Raw genomic sequence first — 20,838 nt, 5'->3', positions numbered from 1 at the left:
AACTCATTTTACAGAAGGGAAATCTGAGGTAAATCATAGTTTGAGTGATTTGTCCAGGGTCACATAGCTAGTAAGTGTCTGAGGCCAGATTTGAATCTCAAGAAAACAAATATTTCTGACTTTAGGCCCAGTACTTTATTCACCTGATACATAGTAGGTGCCTAAGAAATATTTGTTGACTCTTACTTCTACTCTTCTTCCTCTGGGAGTACCCAAGTTTAAGATGAGAAACACATAATTTCCAATCTCTCAGGAAGCTACCTGTTTAGGAGGTGGTGGGAGACCTGACCACTTCCTTGACAAGTTTTGATCTTAGGGTAAGGACCTGAGTTTCAGGATTGAGAAATTATTGCCTATAAGTTCCAAAGAGCAGGGTGAGAAGGACTAGCTATATAGAGGATTCATCACCCGATAGGTGTGTCACTTTGTCATCAGTGAGTAATAAAAAATTTTTTGCAGAGGGCTTTGTTCCACATTTTAGGAACTCTTGTCACAAAGGAGGACAGCTCCTAACTCGGCAAATATTCCCATTCTTTTTTTTTTTGGCCATTTATTTTATTTTTATTATAGTTTTTTATTTACAAGATATATGCATAGGTAATTTTTCAGCATTGACAATTGCAAGATCTTTTGTTCCAATTTTCCTCCTTCCTCTCCTCCCGCCCCCTACCATGGCAGGTTGACCAATACATGTTAAATATGTTAAAGTATATGTTAAATATAATATATTGTATACATGTTCAAACCGTTATTTTTGTTGCACAAGAAGAATCGGTCTTTGAAATAATGTGCAATTAACCTGTGAAGGAAATAAAAAATGCAAGCAAACAAAAACAGAGGGATTGGAAACACTATCTAGTGCTTCACACTCATTTCCCAGAGTTCTTTTGCTAGATGTAGCTGAGTCTCTTCATTATTAAACAAATGGAACTGATTTGGTTCATCTCATTGTTGAAGAGTCATATCCATCAGAATTGATCACCATATAGTATTGTTGTTGAAGTATATAAGGATCTCCTGGTTCTGCTCATTTCCCTCAGCATCAATTCATTAAGTCTCTCTAGGCCTTTCTGAAATCTTCCTGCCAATTGTTTCTTACAGAACATTAATATTCCATAACATTCATATGCCATAACTTATTCAGCCATTCTCCAATCGATGGGCATCCATTCAGTTTCCAGTTTCTGGCCACTACACAAAGGGCTGCCACAAACATTTTTGCACATGTGGGGCCCATTCCCTTCTTTAAGATTTCTTTGGGAAAATATCCCCATTCTTCAAGAACAGCTGACTAAAGTTTTTGCTGATCTTGTTTTAAGTTAACCACTGCTCTTCAAACTTAAGAGGACCCAAGAACAAGTTTTACACACATACTCATTCATTTGTCCATTAATGTATTCAACAAATATTTATTCAGTAGCTACCAAGCATTGGATTAGGTGCTGGAAGTACAAAGATAATCTTGAAAAATGCCTCCCTTCGAGGTATGGATTCTATATCTTTCCCTAATCTCCCCTCTTTCTCTTCAGCAAATCAGGAAAAGGAAGGCAAGTGAGCAATAAAATATGTAATTAGATGACAGTAGTGATGATGATGATTATGGTAGTCAGGGAGTATCACAAATGTGAATGGGAATATAGAGTAGAAGCTTCATTTTTCAACCCTCCCTACTTTCTCCACTACCACAATAGTGGGAGAAGAACCCCCGCAGTATAACAGCAGACACCCTCCCATGCATCTCTCCTTAATCCCATGTCTCCTTCCTGGATCCTCTTCCTATCTCAACCCATTGCTCTCCACCCCAGGTAGAACTCAGGTCTCTGCCTTCACTTCCTAAGGCACACAAGGTGACTTCCTCTGTCCCATAAGCTGGCTATAAAAACCAGAGAATGGTATGGGTGGAAAGTAGAACATAGAATAGAAAGGATCTTGGAACAAAGAATTTCAGATTTGGAAAGGATTTTAAATGATCATTTAGCCCAATCCCTCCCTTTTACAGACCAAGAAACTGAGGTTCTTTGGGTCTTTGATCTCAAATTCTCTTGTTTCTCTGGATACATGCTCAGATTGGGCATATGTAGGCTGGAAATCTTACATAGTTTGGTATAATGCTGTGTGGCTCAGAATGGGGAGTGGTCACCATTTAATAAAAAGGTGGAGAGATCTCTAGGAGCAAAGCAAAAATTTATTGTACGTTCTGGTGAGAAGTGGGCGTCCCTCCTGTCCAGCAAGCAATCGAAAGAAGGCACCAAGTCTATGCTGTAAAATAGTCTCTCGTTTGAGTAGCTTGGTCAGCCAAAAGATCTAGTGACTCAGCTGTCTGATTGCTGATCATTTCTACAACTGCTTGAAGCCTAATTATCTGTTCAACATATATATATATATATATATATATATATATATATATATATATATATATAGGTTCTATATCCCCAACTTCCATCTTGAACCCAGGTGGCTGGCCCATACTCTTTAACTATTCTTTCTGGTATCACCCCAACCATTTGCATCTCCAGTCTGAGTAATGGAGGTATCTAAACTCCACTTCCCTCTTCCCAAATCATCATACAACTGAATCCCTAAATATTTGTCTGCTTGTTCAGGAAGAAAGAAAAATTTTGGCCTTATTAGAGCAATAATCCAGTTAACAGGTGGGTGAGTACGCTGTGAGATTAAGGTGAAATTCCTAGGGGAAAATATATCAGCTCCCAAACAGGCAAAGAGGCCCAAAGTAATAAGAAGAGTGATAATAGACAGTTATAATGCACCAGGTTCAGAGATTGTGTTCCTGTTCAGTGGAGGCCCCCTCCTCAAATGTAATTTGAGGTCGCAACTGTCCACTCGGATAAAGGTGGTGCCACAGGCCCTTTGTTCTGGTGTGGTGTGTCCAGCCTTGTTCCTGGGTGCAAATTGCAGTGTCTGAGGTCAGTATCATTTAGTAGGGTCTGTCCCAGCACAGAGTCAGCTTCTCATCCTTCCAGGAACAGACCCACTCTCCAACCTGGATTCTATGAACAGGGAAACCTAGAGGAGGAGTCTGAGCTATTAACCCTTTTTGTTGTAGCTCTTGTAAATGTTATATCAATGATTTAACATCTCTTAAGAAAGACATCCTTTGTCCCTAAAATAGGGTCCCAGTTTCCCATATAAGCCTGGAAAAGATGACTGTGCAATAATTCATAAGGTGAATAATTCATATGTGGCTTGGTTCTGATTCTGACCACAGCAAGAGGAAGACATTTAGTCCAAGGTAGTTGGGTCTCTTGAGATAATTTAGTCAGCTGCAGTTTTATTTCTTGATTCATCCTTTCTACTTTTCCAGAAGAGGGAGGATGCCAAGGGATGTGGAGATCCTGAGTGATTTCTAAGGCCCCAGTCAGATTCTGCAATACTTGGGCAGAAAAATGTGTTCCCTGATCTGAGTCTGTCCTCTCCGTTCTCCATATCTGGGAATAATTTGTTCTAATAAGACCTTACTTATTGTCGAGGCAGTTGCTGGGGCTGAGGGGAATGCCTCCAGCCATGAGGTCAGATGGTCCCCTATGACCAGCAAGTATTTGAGGCGACCCACTGGTGGCAGCTCAGTTAAGTCCACCTGGATGCTTTGGAATGGTCTGATTCCTGGAGCTCATCCCCCTTTTGGGACCTGGTGTTGAGCAACCTTGTCCTTCCACAAACGAGATAGCTGTCCACCAGTTGTTGGGCCATTGTATATAGGCCAGGGGAAACATCCCTTGTCAGCACAGCATCACACAGGTTTTGGACATCCCAGTGCCTGCTCTGGTACAGCTGCTGAAGGACCTGCCTCATACTTGCTTTGGTCAGTACCTCTTTGCCATCAGGTAAGAGCCATTGCCCCTCCGAGTTCCCAACTGCTCCAAGAGTCGAGGCCTTCTCTTTTTCCTTCTGGGTAAAACTGGGAGAGGATAGACTAGGGGGAAGTACAGGTATCAAGGCCATTATATGAGAAATCTCCTGGTCTCCAGCTCCCTTGGCCTCTTCATCTGCTGATCTATTTCCCCCTGCCTCAAAAGAGTTTCCCATCTGATGTCCCTTTACATGTGTTACTGCTACATTCCAAGGAGCCAGCATGTTTTCCAGCACCTCTCTGACTAGTGTATGGTGGGCCATTTCTTTACCCTTACTATTTACAAACCTTTGTTCTTCCCAGATTTTTCCAAATACACGCACCACACCCCAAGCATATTTCAAATCAGTATATATATTCCCATCTTTGTCCCTCAATAACTTCAACGCTTGATTTAAGGCATACAGTTCACAAATTTGAGCTGACCAATGGGCAGGGAAACTGCCCTTGGTAACAGTGGAAATTTTATCTCCATCCACAATAGCAAACCCATTTTTCCTTTTCCCATCTGCCATCCTACAAGAGCCATCTATAAATCAATTCACTCCCCCAGGTATTGGGGATTCCTGTAAATCCTCTCTTACTTTTGTTTGAAAATCAATCAATTCTAAACAATCCCCCTCTCCGGGGGATGATTCTGTTCCAAGGGACAAAAATGAGGCAGGATTAAGATTATGATCTTGGGTGATTACTAGATCATCCTGTCCTAATAGTATTGCCTCATATTTCAAAATTCTGGAATCTGTGAGCCACCTTCCAGCCCTCTGATTTAGTATTATCCTTTCTTGGTGTGGGACACTCACTATAAGACTGCCTCGCAAGTGAGCTTCCTACTCTCTTCTACCAACAGTGCCATAGTGGCTACTGCTTGTGCACAGGTCGGTCATCCTTTGACTACAGGATCTAATACTTTGGAAAGGAAAGTCACTGGTCTTCTCTGCCCTCCTCCTATTTGAACAAGAACTCCCAGAGCCACCCCGCCCTCAACATTGACAGACAGGTGGAAAGGTTTTTCCAAGGTGGGGAGAGGCAGTACAGGTGGTGAAATTAACAATCGCCTTAAGTCCTCAAACTTCTGATCACTCTCCTGATCCCACATGATAGAATTGGGGCTTTCCTCCAGCAGGTGCTTACACAAGGCTTTAGTGATAGCAGCATAAGAATCTATCCATCCCCAACAATATCCTACTAACCCCAGGAATTTGCTTAGCTCTTTGTCTTAGGTTTGGGGGTGTGTAATATTCCCTCAATTCTGGCAGGGTCCAATCTCTTGCTGCCTTTGCTAATAAAATGCCCTAAATATTTTATCTCCCTCTCTACAAACTGCAATTTCTCTTGATCCCCTAAACCCCAATTCTCCCAGGAAATTTAATAGATCAATTGTATAACTACTGGTGTATTCCCTTGTATCCCCCACTACTAGTAGATTATCTACATACTGTAACACCCAAGTTCCCATTACTGGTTAGAAGTCTCCCTTGCAATTTTCAAGGATTCGACCAAATTCGGGGACTCAGGGTAGCCTTTGGGGCAAGACGCACCACCTTATTTGCTGCTTTCTTCCAGTCTCTGGATCTTCCCATTGGAAGGCAAAGAGGTTTCTACTACTCTCCTCTAAAGGGCAGCTCCACAATGCATCCTTCAGATCCAATACGCTGAACAATTTTAGCAGAACTAGGAATCCGGCCCAGGATGGTATATGGGTCGGGAACCACAGGATGGGATGCTAACACGATTTTGTTAATTTCCCTTAGATCCTGAGCTAAACTGTATTTTCCATCCTTCTTCTTGACAGGAAGTATAGGTGTATTGAAGGATGAAATACAGGGTTCTATTAGTCCATTTCTCAATAAGCCTTGTATCATGAGTTTTAAACCTCTCCTTCCCGCTAGTGGAATTGGGTATTGTTTGACTCTTACTACCCCCCTAAGGTCTTTCAATGTGATTTTTATCGTTTCTATATCTGCTCAGCCTGGATTGTCAGGTCCCATCCAAATCTCAGAGTTTATCCTAGTCTGCTCTTCTTCATTCTATTGGGGTATATGCTGGGTCCATGTGGAATCAACACCATTTCTAGTTTAGTTATTAAATCTCTCCCCAAAAAGTTTACTCCTGCCTCTGGAGGTGTCTCCTATCCCACTCCATAGCTGCTCCTCTAATTAGTCCCCTCTCCTCTTGTGAGAAGAGAGAATTCAAAGTAAGTTCTCCCCAAGTTAAAAGATTAGGACCCAACTTGTTCTGCTAGCCTGATGGAATCTTCTATTAAGGGTTTCATTTCCTTTTTAAAGGTCTTACTTCTGTGGTACTCAGGGAAGCATTCACATATCCTATAACCCCCAGAGCCAAGGGAACTTCTTTTAAGGGATACAATTTAGGGCTTGGCATTTGGGGCTTTGGAAGAGCATAATTTTGGATATCCCTTTGAATTTCCTCTAATTCCTTCCTTAGTGAAGCAAATGGCCCTTTGAGGGGCCTGGGTGGGATTAATTGAATTAAGTCCTCTCCTTCCCTTTCAGGTCTAGAGACCATGGCTTCCTGAGGTGGGGCTAAGTATGGAAGAGGGAGAAATAACAATGGGTCTCATTGCTGTGTCTTTAATATCTTCTTTTATACCCTTTTCACATTGGTTCTTACTTAACATTATGGAGCAGGAGAGTCATAGTCCAGCATATAAAGCTTCTTTTGGATTAACAGATTATTTACTATTAACATACAAATTTAGTTTTTGGCCCACCCGGTCTTCAAGGGAGTCATCCTTGGGCCAAATGGTACCAGACAAAACAATACCTTATCATCTTTTTCTTGCCTTTTCCTTTATATTTTGGCAGTTTGTTCCAATTACTTATCTCCCAAGGGACTATTTTCTGATCATTTTTCTCCTAAAGGGATGGTTGAGACTGGTCCACACCCATTGAATTTGGATGGAATCTAAATTCCAAAAACGCCTAAACACATCAATTATCACCAATTGACCTCAAGTCACCCAAGAAGATCTATCCTGTCCAGAGCACCCCTCTAGAGTCTGTAACCCCACTCAAGGGGCTCACAGGGGGCTTACCTCTGGGTTGCTGCTCAGCAAATTGCTTGACTAATCTGTCTTCACACGGAGCCGCATTTTTGCTTTTGCTTTGCCCCGAGTTTCTCCACTTCGGGCCTACTTTACCTTGGGGAGCAAGAAGCCCCTGGATGTTGGCGGGCTGCTTAAATCAGGGAAGGATGTTATCCCACTAGGGTGCTGAGAGTTCATGTGATCTGGGCTAGTGCCCAAAACTGTGTGTCTCAGAATGGTGAGTAGTCACCACATTTAATAAAAAACTGGACAGATTTCTAGGAGCAAAGCAAAAGTTTATTGTATGTTGTGGCGAGAAGCGGGCTTCCCTCCTGTTGAGCAAGCAATCAAAAGGAGAAAGCATCTTCTGGGACAGGTTTTATACTTTAAATAGTCCCTAACACAAATACCCCTCCACCACTCACTGACCATTATCCTTATTGACTGAGGGTCTTACATTCTAAACATGGGAACTACCCAAGAAATTGTACCCAATAAGTACACAGTTGCCCATATTTGATGGAAGTAGGGAGAAAATGATGTCATAGGAGGATAGCAGAAGGGGACTTAAGTTTGCCCTTGAGTCAATGCTCCAATGGAGCCTTACTGGATTTTCACAACTGTCTTGAGAGATCTCACATCATCTTCAATGAGATTATGAATAAAGAATTGCAGCATCCTACCATTTGCCATGGACTGACTCAATGACCTTACCGGGTATCCTCCCTCGCTAGTATCCACAGTATTCCGGGATAACTCATTCTTGCCTCCATGAGGCAGCCAGGTGGCGTGTTGTTTAGATGGTTAAAGCTTGATTGAATGTTAGGGTCATGAAATTATGATTTATTATCAGTAAATGTTTGATTTGCATGTCTATTTTATGTACCCAAACCCCAGGGTCATGTAAAAATTTCTTGGGTGAAAAGGGGTCATAAATGGAAAAAGGATAAGCTCTGGGTGAGTGTGCTAACCTGCAGGAAGGAAGATTTGAGTTCAAATATAGTTTTTTTTTTTTTTTTTTGAGGTGGCAATAAACTTTATTTTTTTATTTTTTATTTTTAATTTAATAGCCTTTTATATACAGGATATATACATGGGTAACTTTACAGCATTAACAATTGCCAAACCATTGTGTATCTAAGTTATATTTTAATATATTTAACATCTACTGGTCATCCTGCCATCTGGGGGAGGGGGTGGGGGGGTAAGAGGTGAAAAATTGGAACAAGAGGTTTGGCAATTGTTAATTAAAATACCATTATATCCTAAATAAAAACTATTAAAAAAAAAAAAAAAAAAACAATTACAAACCTCTTGTTCAATTTTTCACCTCTTACCCCCACCCCCTCCCCAGATGGCAGGATGACCAGTAGATGTTAAATATATTAAAATATAAATTAGATACACAATAAGTATACCTGACCAAAGCGTTATTTTGCTGTACAAAAAGAATCAGACTCTGAAATATTATACAATTAGCTTGTGAAGGAAATCAAAATGCAGGTGTGCATAAATATAGGGATTAGAATTCAATATAATGGTTTTAGTCATCTCCCAGAGTTCTTTCTCTGGCATAGCTAGTTCAGTTCATTACTGCTCCATTGGAAATGATTTGGTTGATCTCGTTGCTGAGGATGGCCTGGTCCATCAGAACTGGTCATCATATAGTATTGTTGTTGAAATATATAATGATCTCCTGGCCCTGCTCGTTTCACTCAGCATCAGTTCGTGTAAGTCTCTCCAGACCTTTCTGAAATTATCCTGTTGGTCATTTCTTACAGAACAGTAATATTCCATAATATTCATATACCACGATTTATTCAGCCATTCTCCAATTGATGGATTCTCCAACTCAGTTTCCAGTTTCTGGCCACTACAAAAAGGGCTGCCACAAACATTCGTGCACATACAGGTCCCTTTCCCTTCTTTATAATCTCTTTGGGTTATAAGCCCAGTAGTAACACTGCTGGATCAAAGGGTATGCACAGTTTGATAACTTTTTGAGCATAGTTCCAAACTACTCTCCAGAATGGTTGGACTCGTTCACAACTCCACCAACAATGCATCAATGTCCCAGTTTTCCCGCATCCCCTCCAACAATCATCATCAAATATAGTTTTAAACTTTTTAGCTGTGTGAACCTGGACAAGTCATTTAACATAGCTCTCCCTCAGTTTTCTTAATTGTAAAATGGAGATGTCGCCTCCTTCTCAAGGTCTTTGTAAAGAACAAATGAGACAATATTTGTAAAGCCCTTAAGACAGCGCCAGGGACACACTAAGTGCTAGACTTATTAAGTGCTTAATAAGCGCTTGTTTCCCGCCGTCCTTCCATGTTCTTTGTCCCAGTGTCAACACGCTCCGCTTTCTTCTGGAAACACCCGTGCTGTTGTTTTCCCACCTGGTATAGAAGGGAAATTGAGATTTGGGGTGAGCAGGAACGCTGGGATTCTGGGCCCCAGCTCATATTTTTTCTCTTTTATTCCTCATCAGAGAATTACAAGATTGTAGTTTTTATATGTCAACAGACAGTGCGAGACCACTAGTCCTGCTCCCCTCATTTTTAGTTTCACAAGGAAGGGAGCTGAAGTCCGCAGTAAAATGCCTGGAAAGGAAACGCAGAGGTCTGCAAAACGGACCTTCAAAAACGCCCGTTTTTATCATTTTATCAAGATCTGTGATTTCATTGGTGTCGGGGGAACTCCCTCCGTCAAACCGGGCCGGCAGATTCTTCTGGGACTTCTAGAGGACGGCCTCGGTTTACGGGCCCGTCCGGGTTCACAGCAGCCTGTGAGGTCGGGGGCGGGGGGAGGAGGGAGGGAGGAGGAGGGAGAGGAGGGAGGGAGGGAGGGAGGGAGGGAGGGAGGAGGGGGAGGAGGGAGGGAGGAGGAGGGGAGGAGGAGGGAGGAGGAGGGAGGGAGGAGGGAGGGAGGAGGGAGGGAGGAGAGGGAGGAGGAGGGGAGAGAAGGGAGAGGGGAGGGATGGGGAACTTGAGTAACTCTTGTCTCTCAGTTCTCCCCTTTGCCTTCCTACAAGTCCCAGCTGAGATCGCACTTTCCACAACAAGTCTCCCCTCTGATTATTTCCGGTCGCTCCTCGCTAGGACACAGCCGGTTAGATTGCAAGCTGCTCAAGGGCACGGCCTGTCTTTGTCCCAGAGCAGAGGGCAGGCTCCCACCAAGGGCCTTGGTGAGCCGCTTCACACCGCCGTAAAAGGCAGGCAGCTGGTCCCGTGACCGGAGACGTTCCCCAAGCCAGAGCACCCCGGAATCCAGGCCGGGAAGTAGGAGGGGCCAGGATCTCGATGCGCTCCGCACTCGACGCTTTCTGCCTGAAGCTCCTCCCCCCCGCGGCCCGGGGGCGGGCCCGAGGGGCGGGCCGGGGCGTGTCCCGGCCCCTGATTGGCTGCGCGGCTGCGGGCGGTGGGGTTAAGCGCGTCGCGGGGCCCGGGCCGGGGTCCCGCTCGAGCGGCTGCCGCGGAGCGTGGGGCCTCGAGCCCGAGGCGGAGGGAGCCTCGCCGACCCCCGAGCCCGCTATGAATCCGCAGAAGCCCTTGCCGCCGCTGGGCACCCGCCCCGCTCCCGGTCGGCCGCTGGTCCTGCTGCTGCTGCTGCTGCTGCTGCCGCCGCCGCTGCCGTCGGCCCAGGCGCCCCCGCAGCGCGCCGCTCCGAGGAGACCCCCGGTGGTCATCGGTAAGGCGGGAGGAGGCGCCTCAAGGCCGTCTTCGCCCTGGGCCCAGGACGGTCCCCCCTCCCCCCGCCCGCCCGCCGCCTTTTGGGCCCCGGTGCCTCCCCACCCTCCCGCGCCTGCCCTCTCTCTGGGGGCTCCTCCCTGCGCGCCCTCTCTCCCCATCCCCTCCCCCCTCCGAGTGCACCCCCCTCTGCCCGTCCCCTCAGGTCGGTGTCAGCCTCCTCAGGGCCCCTGGAGACTTCGCGTGCTGCCTCCTCCGCCTCCCCTGTGCCCCGGTCTCCATCCTTCCCGTGTTGCTTAACTCGGGGACACCCTTCCTGCGCATCCCTTCCTCCCCCACAAGCCCCTTCCCTAGTCCTTGCTCGTGGCCCCTCCCCGACTGTTACCCCCCATCCCCATGCCCCCGTTCCCTCCTTCCCCAAATACCCCCTCCCCTTCCTATGTTCCCATAACCTGTGGTTTCAAGGCCCCCCTCCCTCCCAGTGTATCCTTCCTCCTTGCGCTGTCCTTTCCTCGGCTCTTCCGCTCGGGGGTCCCTCTTTTCCCCCAGGTCTCTCTCCTTCCCATCCACACCCTGACTGTCCTCCCTAAATCCCTCCCTTGGCTCACGGTCCTCTTCCCCCTCCTCCCTGCCTTTGCTCCCCCTCGGCCCCCCCCCCCGCGGTAATTTTTGCTCTCCCGTCTCCCCCTTTACCTCCCTCATCCAACCCCAGAGTCCTCTGACCCCGCTCTCCCTGCCTGGGACATGGGCTGTTCTTATCACCCCCTGCCCAGGGCGCTCCACCCGAGGCTCCTTTCCTCCGATTACCTTCTTGGCTGCCTCCTATGAAGTCCAGGCACTTGGTTAGTGCCATTCCCCCCTCGCAGTCCCCCTATCTCGGTAAGCGCGGGACGGTGCCGGCCCCAGGAAGCCTCTTCCTTATCCTACTCATTGCTCCCGGCGCCTCATAAGTGAGGGAATACTTAGCATCCTCCCTTTCCCCTTTCTCCCATGTTTGCCCTAAGGCTTTTTGTCTCCATCCTTCCCGGTCCTTCGGCCCAACTTGGCCCCTACTCACCCGGGCTTTTCTCCATAAATTAATAGTAGTTAGCATTTGTGTAGCCAGCACCAGATCTTCATTTCCATGGGGTTGATGCTGTGTTATCCCATGTTACAGATAAAGAAACTAAGGCTGATTGAGGTTTAGGGACTTGCCTTGGCTCACATGATCCAAGGTAAGCCCCTTAACCTCAGTTTGCCTCAGTTTCCTCATTTGTAAAATGGGGATAATAAAGGCAATTATGGCCCATTTCACAAGGATACCTCCATCCCCACTGCCATGCTCCCACAGTAGCCCAGACTGAACCTGCATACTCGTGTGTTCTGCCCCAGCTCCCTGTCTTTTTCCATACAAAGACCCATTCATTAGGGCCTTTGGGTCCTGCTCCCCACTTATCACGCAGCGTGCTCTCCATTCTGTCTTGGGAGGGAGTCATTCCACAACACCCGATAAGCCTTCAATTTAGACAAGAAAGGACCTTGGATGTTGTCCCTCGTCTACCACTGCCCCCTGTGCTTGCCCCAGACTTCCCTCCTTATCAGATCCCTTCACACTCTCTGCCTTCCTCTTTTCCTTTCCTTTCTTTATTCCCCATAAGAGTGTGGAAACTGCTGTGGATTTTAAGTCGGAAGACTTGGGTTCAAATTCCAGTTCCCTCTGACCTTTCTCATGTGAACATGAGGTAGGGCCCAGGGGGAGCCTGGCCAACTCTCCAAGGGCTTGAGGGTTGTTTGATGCTTAGTAGCCCTCATTGCCTACCTTCTTTTTGACCTTTGGGGCCCAGCCAAAGGACAGGGGAGGGCTCAAGCCAAGTCTTATCTCCCTTTCCTGTGACCTGTCCGCATGACTTGGCCATCTATTGCATGGTATGACTGCTGGGACTGGGACTGGGGCTGGGAGGTCAGAAGGGGAAGAAAAGGTTCAGAAACTGCTGTGTGACCAGATAGTGATTATGGTGAGGAGGAAGGACAGTGCCATTCCCTCCCCTTTCCCCTCACACTCCATGGATGATATTTATCACAGTACTCTTTTCCATTCTCCTGAGCACTGAGTATGGTGTTGCTCATTTTTCTGTGTTGAGCTTGCTTTTACTTTGCAGGGTCAGGTGGACAAAATCTGGCCATGTTTGGTTCCTTTGCTTCCTCACAACTGTGCTTGTGACCTGAGATAGGATCCCAGGGTCCTTGGCCAAAAAGGCCATGGGGTTGTGGCTGAATCTGTGGTCAGGGATGAGAGAGGAAAAAATAGAGCCATAGGTTTGTAATTAGAAGGGACCTTGATCGTCAAGACTAATCTCCTTCCTTAACAGAATTGTGTTGCTGTCATTGTTCAGTCATGTCCAACTTTTCCATGATCCTGTTTGTGGTTTTCATGGCAGAGATTCTGGAGTGATTTGCCATTTTTCTCCAACTCATTTTACAGATGAGGAAACTGAGGCAAACAGGGTGAAGTGATTTGCCCAGGCTCACACAACTAGTAAAAGGCTGGATTTGAACTCCAGATATGGCACTTTATCTACCTAGGTGCCCTAAGGAGTAGAAGCAGGCCCAGGTCGCACAGTGGTGTATCTAGGATCACGGTGCACTGACCCACCCATCTCCCACTACACTGGGATCATGAATCTTATGTGGCAACATTAATCACAACAAAGGCTCCCTTCTGCAGCAGCCCCAGCCTCAGATGAAGGATGAACTGGCCACAGAAGTGTTGATGTTTTGGGGAGAACTGACAATGAGAAATCTCCCTGCTCCTTAATGACCCCTCTATATAACTGGGTAGCTTTGTGTGTCTTAATGAGAATTCTGGGGATTTTGCTCCTTCTATTCATTTTCCATTCATGTTCAGTCTTGATAATGTCACTGGCCATTAGCTGCAGTGCAGTCTGTTTGCTTGGCCCTGGGGCTTTTAGCATTATTACCTGAAATACTTCTTCCTGTGGTTAAAAAAAAATTTGCAGGGTTATTCATTTTTAGAAAGGGAATTGCATGAGAATATTGGAGTTTGAGGTGATGGTGATTGTTTTAGGGATGGAGATAGGCTCTTTTTTTTCATCTCCCTCCCCTATAGAGGGGTAGGGTCTGATTCTTCAACATCCTACGAAAATCTAATTTTCTTCCTTGGACTTATGTTGAGGGAAAGGTGCTGGCTAATCCAAAAAAAAGGAAATGGGAACGTTATCCATGTTGAATCAAGAAGGGAGAAGTGAGCTATGTGTGATAAGCATATTTATCCTGTGAAACACAGGCTTACTTACAGACTCTTGTGACCTATATAATCTTAAAAAAAATAATCATTGATATCTTTTGTTTTTACATTACCTACATTTATTTCCCTATATATCCCTCTCCCTCCCATAGAACCATTAACAGAAAAAAAGGGAAGTAAGTTACTATTTTTTTCAGTCATTTCAGAGTCTGTCATCCCAGTTTTCTTGAAAAAGATACTGGAGTGGTTTGCTATCTCCTCCAGTTCATTTTACAATAAGGAAACTGAGGCAGACAGACTTGGTTAGGTGACTTTCCCAGAGTCACAACCAGAAAGACTCTAATCTTCCTGGCTCCAGCTTTGGGGCTCTATTCACTGTTGCCAATATATTCTTTGTGATTTGTGGTTTCACAGAATTCACTTTTGATGATTTTGTGATGGTAATTCTTTCATTTATGTTCTTGAGTTACTTTTTCTCTTCTAAGTTTTCCTATATTTTATTTTGTATTCATCATGTAAGTCATTGTTTCTTATAGTGTAACAGTATTCCCTTGTATTCACGTCTCCTTGCTACTGCAAAAAGTGCTGCTATGAATATTTTGGTGTATATGGGCCTGTTTGTCATTGATTTTCTTGAGCTTAGGAGTTCCACCTAAGCTCTCATCCCATGGTACTTTTTCAGGCACCTGGCTGGGTTTCACTTCAGAAAACATGGATCATTAGGCTCTCTGTGAATGAGAAGTGCAACCTACCTGGGTGACAGAGAAAAGTTGTTAGGCCAGGGAACTATAGGGAAGTGGTCTGAGATCATGTTCTCTGTAGATGAGGAAAGGAGAAACCTAGAAGTGCTAGATAAGTGACTTGTACAAGGTCCTACAGCTGAGAATGAAACTCACATTCTGTGAACCCAGATCCTATACTCTCTCCTATGTCATCTTCCTCAAAGGGTGGCCAAGCCTGCTGTCCCGGTGAGTGTCCTAGTGACTTCAGGTGAAGGTAGATAGATGAATTGGGGAGACTCTTACAGTCAGAGGAGTCAGAGGAGACTCTTACAGTTATAGAAACTTGGTGGGCCAGCCCCATTGCTCTGTAATGCAAAAGAAGTGACAATGTATCCTTGGAGTATATAGTAATCGTTCAGAGATGGGGCAGAGAAGGAGGAAAATGTGACTTTTCTGATCTTTTTCCTGCTTGTAATTGTACTTTCCTGTTGACTCTAGATTCTAGTCCTGTGTAGGCTGTGCTTGTGACCTTAGTGATTGAAGCTTATAGGGAAGTTAGTCAGAAAGCACAGATAAGGCCTCTTTGAATGAGTATTACAATCTGCCATGACTACAAAGAAAACTACAAAGAAAAAATGTCCAGAGACATTTTTATTTTACAGGTTGAGGGAGATGCTAGATTAGGGGCTGGGCCAAGATCACATTGGGATTCACTGTGGTCCTATGAATCCCATACTTGGTCTCCTGTGTGCAGTGGCTCAGCATGGAGAAGGGGAAGGCTCAGGAACCAGGGCTCTCTACACCATGATTGTTCACTGGCTACTGTCATTAAAATTCAAGCCTTCTCATCGTCCTTTGTGCAGTATCCCCTCTTCACTTGTCTCCAAGTGACAGATTCTCATTCATGGTGGCTGCTGAGGAAAGCTCATAAGCTTTATATAAAGTCTTAAGACATAGTCTCTTAGTGTATGAAGAAAATAAAAGATGTGCTAAGAGTGGGGAGTGTGTATGTGTGGGGTATGCTGGAGAGCTGCACATTTATGTTTGTGGTTATTTTTAAAGAGCAAAAGCTGCAAGTTAATTCACTTCCATTTGCCTCAGTTTCCTGATCTGTAAAATGAGCTGACAAAGGAAATGGCAAACTACTCTATCTGTGCCAAGAAAACCCAAAATGGGGTCACTAAGAGTTTAAACAACAAGGTATTGTTTAAACACCTTGCAGTACAAGCTGATATGGCCTGTAGCTTAACATTCTGCTGCAGGTTGTCATTTGCTGACTAACTCATTGTCATTTGCCAACTGATTCAGTGATTGACTCATTTGTAAATAGAGGAGTTAAAAATTTAAATGAATCTGGGACATCTTGGATTCGGTGCCATGCAGATCATCCCTCTAGGAGCATCTGGTGGTCCCTCTGTCCAGTACTGGAATGGGGGGAGCTAGCCGCTTCTTATCCTTTGCTCTTGTCAGAGGACTAGCCAATCTTTGCTCCATAATTAAAGGGTGTCAACTTGATAATTTCTTTATTTTTAAAAATTTTTTTTTTACTTTTTAACAAGTTGCAACCTGCCTCCAGGACAGCTAGGTGGCCCAGTGGATAAACTATCTAGTAGAATTGAGTTCAAATCCAGCCTCAGATAACTTCCCCCTGCTAGTCCGTTTCCTTATTGTAAAATAAGCTGGAGAAGAAAATGGCAGACCTCTCTAGTATCTTTGCCAAGAAGTCAGGCACCCCTGAACAACAGCTTCCTCCTACCTGTTGGTCAGTTCTCCCGTTGCTCAATTTCAAGATTATTGTTTTACCATGTCTCCAAGACATAACATGGTAATAGAAAGAATAAGATTATTAAAGGATGAGCCTTTGATTCTGGAAGAAGTTGGGGAGGAGAGGGAAAAAGGGGTCATAAAGGAATTTGTTAATTGGCCCAATCTTATGCCTAACCTTCAGTTTAATTCTGGACCAATTTGCTTTCCCTTTGCTTTTTTCCATTCCCCAGTGTATATGCATGAATGAGCTTGGTAGCAGTCCAGACCTCTGCCATTCTTGTGGACAAAGGCAAAACTTGATATTCCTAGAAAGTTCAGCCCAAACAATGTTCAGAGAACAGCCTGCTAATTATCTAGGATACTTTGTATGTTATTTTCTTGTGGAGGAATTTTCAGCCATTTATTAAGGATTAGGATAGAGAGAATCTTTTGTTTTGGGTTTGTTTTCTTAAAATTGCAATGATGTCTTATTTCCTGTATGTCCTGATTCCCTACTCTCAATGAATCTTTCTTCCAAACCATTTGTATAAACTAGAAAGGACCTTGTAATCATTCCTCTAGAGTTGAAAAAACAGGCCCAGAAAGGAGAAATGTGTTAGTCACATGGCAGAACTTGTTGGAGAACCCAGGGATCCTTCCTGGATTTAGAAATCATTTTTAGCTCCACATAATGAGAAATCAAGTTTGGCTACATGTTGAGAATTCATTCAGGCCTCCTATGGAAGAAGCTAGAAAATGATGGTTATGATAAAGGTGTTAGATCATGGTTCAGTTGTGGCTTCCCCTCATTGTGAGTATAACATAGCAGGAAACTCCTGATGGAGTGACAAGCTAGCTTATCCATTGCATATACTTATTTTCACCCCTTCCCTTAAGATTGACATAGTGTCTCTTTCCTAGAAAGGATGTATTCCAAGCTGACAGGTGGGAAGTAAAAGAAATGTTAGTTACTCTTCATATTTCTCCTAAGCTTTCTTCAGAAATTGGTTCTGGGCCACAGTTACTGTAATAGTGTGATAATTGTAAAAGTTGCTTTACAGCCTACCCTTTCTCCACCCTGCTTCCTGCTCACCATTCTACTAGGGCTGATTTATTGCTGACATGTGAGTATTCGAAGCTGTGAATGGGAAGCGCTACCTTGAATCAGCACCACTTCTAAACCTTATACCCAGATACCTTCTAGCTATCTGTTGTGGATAGGAGTATTTTTTTTAAAAATTGATAGTATTTTATTTTTCCAAATACATAGTTTTCAACTAGTCTTTGTTCTGCCTCCCCTCCCCCAAGAGAACAGGCAGTCTGATATAGGTTAAACATGTGCTATCCTTTTAAATATTTCCATATTTTAAGGTAAGGTTTTTAACAGATCTCAGTTTGAGAGTCAATACCCAAGAGGCAGAGAATGGTCTCTTATTTAGATTAAATTATAGATTTATAATAGATTAAAAAGATAAATTTATATACAATATATCACATATACATGTGTGTGTACGCATGTGTGTATATACATACATATATACATGAACCTTGGAGGGGAAGACCCTCAGTTTCTGGGCAAAACAGAAACAATTGCTATTTACATTCACTTCCAAGTCAACCCAGGCTCCCAAAATGGCCAAGAGGGTTTAGCCTGAGATCTTTTGTTTCCAGTATAGGAGAGTCAGAGTGATTTGGATTAAAGGCCTAATCTTTAAGGAAAATTGATTTACTGAGATGGAGGTGGGGAGTGGGGAGGGAAGAAAAGGGGAATGAAGAGTGAAATTGGTCCTGTCCTTAAAGACCTTTTTTTTTGCAGCAGGCTTTGATTGGTGTGAACCGAAGGCTTACGGAGTTGATTGCCTTTGGAGGAGAAGGCTGTTACCAGAGTATGTAGGGGGAGGCCAGGCAGGAAAGGCTTCTTAGAGAGGATCTTGAGCTCAGCTTTGAAGGACTGATAAGGGAGAGCATTTTAGTCAGGAGAGATGGCCTATATGAAGGTATGCAGATGGATGATGGAGCCTTAAATGTAAATGTAAGAAATGGCAAGAAAACCAGTTTAGTTAATGCATAGCATCAATCTCAATAAACTGGACAACTATTTCAAAAGTAAGGAAGCTGTGGTTCTACCGAAAATGTGGGCAAGATTGATGATTTATTATCATTTTGCAAGTTGGGTGGAGGATAAATTGGAATAAGGAGAGAGCAAGATCTGGGAAGCCCAGTTTTTGGAACTTGAGAGAATTTTGGAAGTAGATCAGGTGAGGACCTGTACTGAAGTAATTGTGTGAGACTGATTAATGTGAGGTATTGACTAAGCTCTCTTATGTGCTATTCAGTAGTAAATAAGGATTAGGTTGTAATTATTAGATGATCTAGGAAAGTTTAGATCACAAGGTGTTTAAAGGCAGAGTGTTTGCCTGGTAATTTTCAGAGCCAAGACTATTTCAGGGTTCAGCTGTCTCCAGGCTCTGTCAATGTAGACTTTGCTGAAATTCTGGGAGAAACTGGAGGTATTGTGTATGTATTGTGCAGGTAGAATTGATAAGATTTGGCAAATAATGCCAAATGTGGGGTAAGTGGAAGTCTCAGAATTTACATTTTGGCTTGCTATTAGTTATCTTTTCATGTGTATATATTTTATTTTGGGGAGCCTAGGTAGTGCAGTGGATAGAGCACCTCACCTGTATTTGGAATATCTAAGTTCAAATTCTGCCCCAGACACTTATTAGCTGTGTGACCCTGGACAAGTTACTTCACCCTGTTTGCCTCAGTTTCCTCTCCTGTAAAATGAACTGGAAAAGAAAATTGCAAACTACTCTAGTATTTTTATCAAGAAAACTGCTAATGGAGTCACAACTGAAATGACTGAACAACAATTCTTGTTTCATCAGCAAGATTGCTAGCTCTTTAAAGGTCAAAGACTGCCATGTTTATTTTGTGCTGTCTACCCTCAAGCCTTAGTGATAGTAATACCTACTACTCTTAAGTATGAAATAGGACTCCATGCTTGTTTGATACTATAATTGAAGACCTTTAAGGAGAGTAAGGAATGTACAGGTGAGCTGAGCAGTTCTATTGTTTAACTTTGAAAGTATCATAGACTGTTACAGAATCTTAAATCATTGAATCTCATCATTTCACAGAAGGAGGAACTCGGGCTTATTGAGGGGAAGTCCAAAGTATGTATGGCAATCAGGGCAATTTGAAGTCTTCTGAGCACATGTTCCTGACCTCTTACTTTACAGATGAGAAAACTGAAAGTCAGGATAAATGAGTGGCCTGTCCGAGGTCAGCGTTGATGGTCACTGGCAGAACTGAGATTAAGAGCCAGCCATGGTTGGTGGATACAGATAGTGTGCCACTATCCCAAACCTGGCCAGTCTCCCCCATCTCTCCTGAGATAGCTAGCTTTTGATCTCAGCCTCTGATTTAGCTCTCTTGCCCTTGTCTTTATCTCGAAGACTGAAGGCCACTGGGAGGGGGACACGAAAAAAGAATTACATTAGAAGAAAATTTCTGGTCTACCTTCCTTCCAAATACAGTAGCTTTTGACTTCCTGCTGGAACTTTGCTTAGATTAGACCATCCCTCTTAAGTAGGAAAATGAACAATAAAGCTCTTTGTCCTAGGGAGATAATGAAAGTGTAAAGTGCCTATTGAGTAACAATAGGTAAGGCACTGGCCCCATTTAAACCACTATCTCTTCTGTAAAATGGGGATGTTTAATATTATTATGAGGAAAGTACTTTGTAAAAACATAAAGCTCTGTAAAATTCTAATGTATTATAAACTGTTTAAATATGTTATAAATTATAGTAGTCAGAATAAAGGCTGAGTATTCTTATTCTTTTAGCTCGTATAGCAATACTGATTTGGAAACTGGTTTTCCTTTAATCATGTCCCTGACCCCTTTGTTCATATTCAATATATTTTTCACAAAGTCTTCAAAACTGTATTTAAAAAGAATTGAAGTACCGTGGAAAAGGAATTGGCCTCAGTGTCAAAGCATCTGGGTTCAGACTTGCCTCTGATACAACCTTTAGGCAAGACATTTAACCTTCCTGTGCCTCAGTTTCCTTAATTTGTGAAATTAAGGTGTTGGACCAGATGGACTAATTCTCTGAGCTTATGAATAAAGAAATGTTTATTAAGTATCTCCTGTGATCATAGAATTGTGAGCTGTGTGTGAGTGAATATGAGTGTGAATTAGTTTATTATTTATGAGTATGTGTGAGTAAAGTAGATGGATTCCAAGGTATTCTATAAAGAGCACTGGTCCATGGAAGAATAGCCTACTAATATCCAAGATAGTTTAGCAACAGAGTGCGAGTTCATCTGACTCCAAAGTTGGTGCCCTTAAAGGAAACTTATGTTGCCTTTCAGGTAAAAACCTTCAGTATTCCCAGGAGAAATGAGTCTCTATCTCATTCATAAATAGATTATTGCAACCTTAGGTTTAAGGCTGGATTTCCATGCTACTAAAAATAAAAAGAAGCAAAAATGTGCCTATGATTCAGCCA

The 20,838-nt window shown here is 43.7% G+C and overlaps 1 protein-coding gene across 1 annotated transcript in view; it reads left to right on the top strand.

Annotated features, from left to right (window-relative positions):
- Window positions 1–10,204: 10,204 nt before the first annotated feature.
- The window catches only part of PLA2G15 (phospholipase A2 group XV), a 30,420-nt gene continuing 19,786 nt past the window's right edge, over window positions 10,205–20,838 (top strand). The window contains exon 1 of the mRNA XM_031950218.1: window positions 10,205–10,608. Coding sequence (XP_031806078.1) covers window positions 10,221–10,608 — 388 coding nt within the window. The 5' untranslated portion in view covers window positions 10,205–10,220. The remainder of the gene's footprint in view (window positions 10,609–20,838) is intronic.

The sequence above is a fragment of the Sarcophilus harrisii genome, chromosome 2 (genome assembly GCF_902635505.1).
Source record: "Sarcophilus harrisii chromosome 2, mSarHar1.11, whole genome shotgun sequence".
In the NCBI taxonomy this organism is placed as follows: Eukaryota; Metazoa; Chordata; class Mammalia; order Dasyuromorphia; family Dasyuridae; genus Sarcophilus; species Sarcophilus harrisii.
Note: the sequence above shows the minus strand (reverse complement) of the source record. Positions and strands in the feature narration are given on the sequence as shown.